The following is a 10,205-nucleotide window of genomic DNA, read 5'->3' on the forward strand; positions in this document are numbered from 1 at the left end:
CCTGCACCCCCACACCCCTTGCCCCTTATAATTATCAGTCCACTCCCTTTCTTTGCCCCTGATTCTATTATATTCACCAGTTTATTCTGTTCCTCAAATTTTTAGTTCACTTGATTTTTAGATTCACTTGTTGATATATATGTATTTGTTGATCATAATTTTTATCTTTTTTCTTCTTCTTTCTCTTCTTAAGAATACCTTTCAGCATTTCATATAATACTGGTTTGGTGGTGAACTCCTTTAGCTTTTTCTTATCTATGAAGCTATTTATCTGCCCTTCAATTCTGAATGATAAAACTATGCTGGGTGAAGTGATCTTGGCTGTAAGTTCTCGCTATTCATCACTTTGAATATTTCTTGGCACTCCCGTCTGGCCTGCATAGTTTCTGTTGAGAAATCAGCTGATAATCATATGGGTGCTCCCTTATAGGAAACTAACTGTTTTTCTCTTGTTGCTTGGAAGATCCTCTTTTTGTCTTTTGCCTTTGGCATTTTAATTATGATGTGTCTTGGTGTTGTCCTCTTTGGATTCCTTTCGTTTGGGGTTCTGTGCACTTCCTGTACTTGTAAGCTTATTTCTTTCACCAGGTGGGGGAAGTTTTCTGACATTATTTCTTCAAATAGATTTTCAGTTTCTCTTCTTCTGGCACCCCATAATTCTGATGTTGGTACATTTGAAGTTGTCCCAGAGGCTCCTTACACTATCTTCAACTTTGCGGATTCTCTTCTTTTCTTGCTTCTCCAGAGGAGTGTCCTTTGCCTCTTTGTATTCCAAACCTTTGACTTGATTCTTGCATTCCTCTAGTCTGCTGTTGGGTCTCTGTATAATATTTTTTTATTTTAGTCAGTGTATGTTTAATTTCTAATTGGTCCTTTTTCATATCCTTGAGGGTCTTGTTAAATTTATTGGCCTTTTCTAGGAGATTCTTGAAAAACCTTATAACCGTGGTTTTGAACTCTATATCCAGTCTTTTGTTCTCCTCCATTTCTTTCGTTGGAGATCTCTTTCCTTGTCTTGGCATTTTCATTGCTTCCCTAAGTTGGTAGGGTGGCTTTGTGTGCTAGGTGTCCTATGTGGCCCGGTGGGTCAGCCTCCCCAGTTACCTGAGGTAGACCCTCTTGGTGCTCCCCTTTGAGGAATGCATGTACAGCCTTGTTACAGTTAAGTCTTGATTGTTTTTGGTATCACTGGGAGAAATTGACCTCCAGGCCAATTGGGTGTGAGTATCAGCTGTGTCTACTCTGGGATACCTTTTGTATTGGAGACAGTCTTATAGGATCAAACTTGCAAAATTGCAAAAGCCTCTGTGCTCAGCTTAGATGGGGCAGGGTCTCAGGGCTGAGCCTACGGTCTTGGCTTCCCGTCAGCCCCGCCCTTGTGCATGTGTCTCAGACCTCTGCCTTTCGAGACTCCCCTGAGTTTCCGCATGACCGTCCAGATTCCCCCTGCAATAGTGTGGGTGCCCCAGGGGCTCGCCCGGAATTGTGTTGGGTCTCTGTATGATATTTTTAATCCCAGTGCAGTCAGGGGCTTCCTACTCCTTCTGGTGTGGAGAGGCTGTGGCAACCTCCGAGGTCACACCTCTCTGTGCACACTCACTGCCTGCTGCAGCTCCCGGTCTCTGAGTCTCCGGGTGCCTTTCTCTACAGTCCAGACTCCACTGTATGAGCCTAGGTCCTTAGGGTTTCGGCCGGGGTTGGGGTTCAGTGCAGTCGGAACTGGGGTTCAGTGCTGTTGGGGGCTTCCTTTCCCCTCCCGTCAGCCAGGCACTCGGCCACCCTTCCTCTCTGTGCGCATGTCTCCCTACCTCAGTGCTTTGCAGCTCCCCTGATCCTTGAACCTCTCTCCTTCTTTCTACTTGTAGATTTTTCCACTCAGCCAGCTTTCCTGTGGTTTTGGATGATGTCCATTCTGTCTTTTAGTTGTTCTGACTTCTATGATGATTTTTATTTTTTTTCTGTTTACTTAGATTTGGTTGATTTTTCCTTCTTCTTCTTTTTTTTTTTTTTTTGTTGCTAATTTTGTGGAAAGGTTAAAATTTTTTTTTTAGATAGTCTTTTTTTACATAATTATTTTAGTGCTATAAATTTTGCTCTAAATAATGTTTAGCTGTATTCAACATATTTTGACATTTTGTGCTTTAATTATTACTTATTCAGCAACAGATAAAAGTTCTTTTCAAAATCGACAGTATAATTCTTCCAGTGACAATGTGTGATTTTATGAGCAAAGTATGGCCAAGCAGGAAGCTCACCTGAGCCTTTACAACTAGGGGTTTCATTGGGGTCAGTCATGTAGGCATGCAGGACCCACGGGACTAGCCTTAACTACTCAACTACTTAGTCTCCAGTCCCCACAGGTCCAGATGTAGTATGGCCAGGACTTCAGGCATAAAACCCCCCTGTTGTCTATGCCCATTGGTTAGACTTATATGCATGCATATAAGTACTTTGGTTGATTTCTCCTCCTTACCCCCACCCTCCCCTACCTTCTCTCTGAGGTTTGACTGTCTGATCAAGGCTTCTCTGTCTCTAGATCAGCATTATGCTAAATGAAATAAGCCAGTCAGAGAAAGATAAATATCACACGATCTCACTCCTTTATGGAATGACAACATACACTAATAAACAAAGGCCTCACTCTTATCTGGCAAGGTATTCCAAGAGTTCAGAGGTTATCTCCTAGCAGCTAAGCAAGGACCAGTCATAAGAGGGGACTTTGTGTAGAAAGTGCAGGGCTTACACAGCATTAGCCTGCTGAATTAACCATTTTTCTAGTACAATAAGATATCCCAGGCTCATCCTGTGCTTTCCTTGTTTCAACCCTTCCCATGACGATTTTTTCTAGAAAGGTATATTTCTGTTTGTTTTGTTTTGCTTTTGTTTTTAGTATTTTTAAAATTTAGTTTCTCAAGCAAATATCATTCATTCTAAGTATGCTTTAAAACTTGATATGATTATATATATAAGACTTATTAAATATGTTTACAGGTACACTACATATATTTTACACACACATCTTTCTCTCTCTCTCTCTCTCTCTCTCTCTCTCTCTATATATATATATATATATATATATATATATATATATATATGTACACATAAGAATGTATACTCATAGTGAAAGGTTTTGGCAAGGTTTCCAATACAAAAAAATCAATTATATTAGGCATATTTTGTCACTATGTCACTCTTTCCCCTAAAAAAAAATCACAGGAATTACTCTAGAACAAATTGTGTGACTCTAATAGATTTGTTTAATAACTTGATGACATTCAATCTATTGAGAATTTTTCATTTTGCATTGAATTTTTGGTCATCAGAAATGCTGTATTTCATATTGTGCCTTTTTATGCTATATATCCTTTCAAATGGTTCTTACATTTTTGTGAGATAAAGTTGCAGGTATGGAATTGCCATGTCAAAATATATGTATTTTTAAATTGTAGGTTTTCTGATTGCTCGTCAAAAGGCTTTAACAACTTAAATTTTTACATAGGCTTTAGGAAAGTACCCTTTTGCCTGAGATCTAATTCAGCAACAGGTAAAAGTTCTTTTCAAAAACGACAATATAATTGGTATAAAGTTCTTCCACCATATAAATTTTTTGATATTAGACTGATTACTACAACAGTTGACAATCCTGTTTTTTTACTAAGTGGGAATTGATCTCCAAATTGACCATGTCTATTTTTTGCTTATTTAGCTTTTTCATTTGTATTGTTCACTTATGAGAGCTATTTGTATACTTTAGAAATCATTCTGTTGTCTGTCAGCACTATATATTTAATTTCCACTTTTTTATTTGGCATGAAATTTTCAGTGGTATCTTTTGCTGGTCAAAATGGTTAACATATATGTAATCCAATAGGTGCCTTTTCTTTTGTCACTTTCTGCCTTTAAATTCTTAAGTAAAAACTTCTGACTCCTCTATATTATTGTGGCTTTATATATTTTTTAATAAGGCTTTTCTTGTTTATTTTTCTACTTAAAACTAAAAACATTTAGAATGTAACCTGTTATGTGAACTGAATCAAAAGTAAAATTTTTGCATTTGAGATTTTTGTGTGTGACTGAAACACTTATTAAATAAAACATGTTTTTCCTACTGAACTGAAATTTTCCCACTTTTGTATAAAAGTAACATAAATATTTATATAAAAATAAAGGCAACTTGTATACTTTCATAATCTTATCTGTTTACTGCATAATTTTATCTTCTCTCTTGAAGTTTCTATTCATTAATATTTATTTTCATTTATGTATTGTTGTACTTTTATGAGATTTAATTATTAACTACCTTAGAGATACCACATTAGAGATTAAGTTAATTTCATACTAACTTAGAGATTATTTGTGCAATGAGAAAAATTTAAAAGCTGATTCTAATTGAAGTTGTGCTAAATTTATATATTGAGTGCAAAAATTGATATTTCATGGTATAATATGTTGACTCCGTAATGGAATTTATTCCTGGGCTTTGATTTGTAGGGGCTTATTGCTAGTGCAAATATTGTCAACTGACTTGTTTATATGCATCCTTTATTCATCCAAATTTCTAAATATTCTTATTAAGTCCTTTAATTTCCTACTAGTTTTAATGTTTTCTAGGTCCCTAATAGTGCTTTAGGAAGAAAATGCCTTATTTAATTGAGTTTGTTTGAGTGCATGTTATTATTTTGTGAAAAATGTTAGTAATTAAAATATGCACAATATTAAGATGCCATCATTGTAAGACATATCTATCTTTTTTTAAAAAAATATATTTTATTGATTTTGTACAGAGAGGAAGGGAGAGAGATAGAGAGTTAGAATCATCTATGAGAGAGAGTCATTGATCAGCCGCCTCTTGCACACCCCCTACCGGGGATATGCCCGCAACCAAGGTACATGCCCTCAACCGGAACGAACCCGGGACCCTCCAGTCCCCAAGCCGATGCTCTATCCATTGAGCCAAACCGGTTTCGACAGACATATCTATCTTTCATAAATGTAAGAACTTGAAAAAAAATTGTAGGCATTCACAATTGCTAAATAGAGTATTTTTATAACTTCATTGTGTTAATAATCTGAACTATTTTGTTATTTAACTTGTGGAATTTCTAAGATGGCAATGGAATGTTGAATATCAATGATAAAAGCGAGCACTCTTACTTAGTTCTTTATTTCAGTTAAGATGAGTACAGGTGCTTTACTGTTTGATGTACTAATGTCAATTGTTTTTCTCCAGATATTTTAATCTTATTTTAATAGTTTATCATTTTAATTTTACTTTAAAAATTTTAAATGCAAATACTGTTTTTTATCCAGTGATAGTTTGATTTATTAATTAAAACCTATATAGAATGTTTTTTTTAAATGTTGTTACAAAAAAATCAGGCTATATTTTACATATGTATGTAAAATATAGCCTGATTTTCTTTATATATATATATACATATATATATATAATTCTGTTTGGTCTACTTATTATCTATCTATCTACTATCTATCTATCAGCTATCATCATCATCATCTATCTTATCTATCTTGTATCTTCACCCTTGTGTAATTAAAATAAATATTGATAAATCATAGTATATTTTCATGTATTTTGTTGAATTCCATTTGAAATAGTCTACCTGTATTCATCAGTGAATTTATTTAATAGTTTGGTATATGATGTCTTACTTAGATTTTGTTAAATTTCAAAAAATTCATTAGGGAGAGTTTTTTTGTTTAGATAATTGAAATTATAAAGAGATTTTCTATTGTTTTACCATGTGAATTGTAACATATCTGGGCCTTTGCCTCTTTTCTGGTAATTCTTATTTGTCTTTCCAAAATGTTATGTCATATTGTCTATACCTTGAATTAATTTTTAAAATTTGTTTTGCTAAAACCTTGTTAATTAGCTCTGGTATTCACATTTTTGTTTTTGTTGTGGTATTCCAAAAGAACAAGTTACCAATAATAAAGTAGTTTCCTGTTCATTTCTTCTATTTCAACTATGTTAAACCCATTTATTTATACACTGAAAAATAAGCAAGGGAAGAAAGCCTTCAACATCTCCATAAAAATAATTGCATCATTTATTTTTGATATGGAAGCAAGCTAACCTAGCACTCATAAATTTAAAATAAAAAATAAACCTATCTGTTGAAGTTCATAATTTGCTTACCTTTTAATCTTCTAGATTTGGAAACTGCACAAGACCCATCAGTAGATGAATAGTTAAAAAAGCTGTGGGACATTTACAAAATGGAATACTATGCAGCTGTAAAAAAAAGTGATTTCTTATCCATTGGGATAGCATGGATGGACCTGTAGACTGTTATGCTAAGCGAAATAAGCCAGAAAGAGAAAGACAAATATCACATGTGGAATCTAATGAACAAAATGAATTGGATCAACACAATAAGACCTGAAGCATGGAGGTATGGAACAGACTGACATACATCAATGTGGGGATGAGAAGAGATAAACCAAAGAACTTATATACTTAGATGCGTAACTCATGGACACAGGCAATGGGGTGGTGAAGACCTGGGGCGGGGTTGGGTAGGGCTGGGAGGAGAGGGTAAGGATAAGGGCTATGGAAGACATCTGTAATCAGCAATAAGAAATATATACATTAAAAAATAAAACACCAAATAAAAACCAAAAGTCTGACTTTATGTAGGTAATCCAAACAATGAAAAAATAATTGACAATGTTGCCAATTGAACTATACCAATAGTATATGCCAAGTATGACAAATCTCCATTTCAGAAAAGCAAAATATGAATAAAATAAGACTTTAAAATCATAATATATGATAGTTTTATTCATCCTCTCCTATATGTATCTGATGATTTTCTTTTTATTACATGTCTAAGATTTTCCAATAAAATATGCAGGATTTTTATTTTAAAATATATTTTATTGATATTTTACAGAGAGAAAGGGAGAGAGATAGAGAGCTAGAAACGTCGATGAGAGAGAAACATCGACCAGCTGCCTCTTGCACACCCCCTACCGGGGATGTGCCCGCAACCAAGGTACATGCCCTTGTCTGGAATTGAACCCGGGACCTTTCAGTCCGCAGACTGACGCTCTACCACTGAGCCAAAACGATTTCGGCAGGATTTTTATTTTTTATCTCTCGTATTTATTGGACTTTATCTGTGCTATTGGACTTCTCAAATAACTGGCTTTTGAATTGCTTTAACTTATATAATAAATTTCATTTTTTACCCATAATAAGTTACTTTTTCCTTTTATATATTCATTTTTCATTTTTTCAAATTTATAAGGATAAGTTCCTCTCTTTTATCAAGTTTACTTTTTTATAATTACTGAATAGATTTAGAATGACAGAATTCCTTTTGACTATGGCTTTTCAGTGCTCCAAATATGTGATGACATCTGCATTTCATTGTTTTCCAGATAGCAATTAGTTAATTTTAGGTAAACACCTTAATTTTCAAGAAACTATATTTGTGTAAAATTTTCAGTTATTTAAATATCATATTTTAAATTATTACAATAGATTTTGGATTATAAAAGCTTAATTTGTGTTAGAGGTAGGCACAATTATTAAATACACTGGGAATATTTTTGCCTTGGCTCACAGCTTTATCAGTAGCAAAAAATACTTTTCACAAAAAAATGTGATCTTCTGTGAAAATGAGCATAGTTTTCTAGTTCAAACTTTCATTGTATATGCAACTATTGGGTCATTTCAAGTGCTGAACTAATACTGAGACTATTTATTTATTTATATTTTATTATAATAAAAGGAAGGGAAAGGAAGGGAGAGGATAGAGTTAGAAATATTGATGGGAGAGAAGCATTGATCAGCTGCCTCCTGCATACCTCCCCCTGGGAATGTGCCCGCAACCAAAGTACATGCCCTTGACCGGAATTGAATCTGGGACCCTTCAGTCCACAGGTCAACGCTCTGTCCACTGAGCCAAACCGGTTAGGGCTAATCCTGAGACTTTAAACGTAAACCTTGTGATCTGTAATGCCATCTCCTATTTCCATCCCCAGTCTATAATCTTCTGAGCACCCACAAGTCATTTTATACATTATTGCTCTACCAATTCTGACATCTCCTATTTACAACTTTGCAATGAATTCAGCTATAAATTCAAATGAATATTTACTACATTTTAACCAGTATTTTTGTGTTCAAGGTAGTAATATTTTCTGGTGTTTTCCCAATATTAGAAGTGCTATAATTCTTTCACATGCACTTTAACTTGGATTATTCATCATTTTTAGACATTATACATAAAATTACTCTTTTACATGTGTTTAGTTATCACTATTGTATGCATTTTGAGTAGAGCAACAAAGCATTTTATTTTACATTTTCCTGAGGAATTACTTTAATATATATTGAAATAGTAGTCTGAAGTTAATCAGTTTTCAAAAATATTTTTAAAATAAATTAACATGATATTGTTTTGAAAAAATAAGGATATAAAATGGCTTGAGTCAGGCTCACTGAAAGTTTGTTTGAAGAAATGTTGAGAAAATTAATTCAACTCATGTATATATTATTAAAAAACAAACAAGATTATAAACTTCAAAAATACAATGTATCCTTGTTTGTGAGATGTCTGAAAATATTATTTCCTTTTATTAGAAGAGAGCAAAATAATTCTTTTGATGAAATCCTTGAAGGCTTTCTTAACTTGGTTGTTTCTCAGTGTATAAATAAATGGGTTTAACACAGGTGAAATAGAAGAAATGAGCAGTGAAACTACTTTATTAATGGTCACTTGCTCCTTTGCTGCAGGATTCATATAGATGAAAATGCATGTACCATAGGTGATGGAGACCACAATCATGTGGGAAGAACAGGTGGAGAAGGCCTTTTTCCTTTGCTGAGCAGAAGGGAATCTCAGAATTGTCTTGATAATGGAAGCATATGACAGAACAACACAAGTAAGAGTCATATTCAGGGTCAGGACAGCACAGATTATGACTGTCTGTTCGATGAGCCATGTGTCTGAACATGAGATTTTCACTAAGGGAAATGCATCACAAGTAAAATGATCAATTTTGTTAGAGTCACAAAATTTTAGAGTTAAACCCAGGCTAAGTGGTGGCATTATGACACATAAACCAGACATCCAACAGCCAAGGATGAGAGTCTGGCAGACCTTGCTGCTCATGATGGTGGTATAATGCAGGGGCTTGCAGATGGCCACATAGCGGTCATAGGACATGGCGGCCAGAAGGAAAAATTCTGTCACTCCACAGAGGTCAGTGAAAAACACTTGGGTGAAACAATCGTTGTAGGTAATGACCTTGTCACCTGAGGCAATACTATACATGAACCTGGGAATACAGGCAGATGTGAATGAGATCTCCAAAAAGGAGAAATTTTTTAAGAAAAAGTACATCGGTGTTTTTAGGTGAGAATCCACAAATGTTAGTGTGATGATGGTCAGGTTTCCAGTTACACTCAGGGTGTAGGTGAGAAATAGAAAGATAAAAATCAGAACCTTCAGCTGAGGGTCCTCTGTCAGTCCCAGCAGAATGAATGTTGTCACTGTACCGTTTCTCATCACGGACTTGCGCCTTCTTCCAATCTGTATGTGATATTCAGAGAAATGTCCCGATGGATTATAGCTTATTTTACCTCTTCTAAAACTTAATTCTTATGACCAACCTTAAGCACTGTGGCTGGCCCCTACTCCCCATCACATTTCCCCCTTGAATCTGTGCGTTACTTGATATGTGTGTTACCTTTGTTGCTGACACAAATGATGATTGTCTTCTCTTCCCTCCCTCATCGTCCAGTCGATGAATTATCTTCAGTGATACTACACTAAGAAGGAACTCAAATGTTCCTACTATTCAATCAATATTTCAAGTGTTGATATTTTTCTGACATCCATTAATAAAAAATAGGTTCTCCTTGTGTATCTTGTTTTATGAAAATGCCCACTTTATTGTTTACCTTATTGTGTTCTGTTCTTATAGATATTGGGGCAGAATTATAGTGATCATCCAGTTCACAAATCTTCCAATATAAAAAAAAAAAATCTGTAACTGAGGACCATGGGTTACACAATAGTTACAATCCTTGTAGTAAATTTAGTCACTCATTCAACAACTATCAAGTACTTGTATCAAATTGAGATGTAGAAATGATATACATTTTTAATTTTTGCAGCTCTACCTTCCCTCTTTTCTCCTACACGCTCACATATGTGTGCCACTGTGAA

The 10,205-nt window shown here is 34.6% G+C and overlaps 1 protein-coding gene across 1 annotated transcript; it reads right to left on the minus strand.

The window, feature by feature from the left end:
- Positions 1–8,597: 8,597 nt before the first annotated feature.
- On the minus strand, positions 8,598–9,542 carry LOC311618747 (olfactory receptor 6C2-like; the record flags this gene model as incomplete). Its single annotated transcript, XM_084876327.1, has 1 exon — positions 8,598–9,542. One exon carries the CDS (start codon positions 9,540–9,542, stop codon positions 8,598–8,600), a length of 945 nt encoding a protein of 314 aa, XP_084732453.1.
- Between the last annotated feature and the right edge of the window lie 663 nt (positions 9,543–10,205).

Source organism: Pipistrellus hanaki, assembly GCF_964339955.1.
Source record: "Pipistrellus hanaki genome assembly, chromosome: 3".
Lineage (NCBI taxonomy): Eukaryota > Metazoa > Chordata > Mammalia > Chiroptera > Vespertilionidae > Pipistrellus > Pipistrellus hanaki.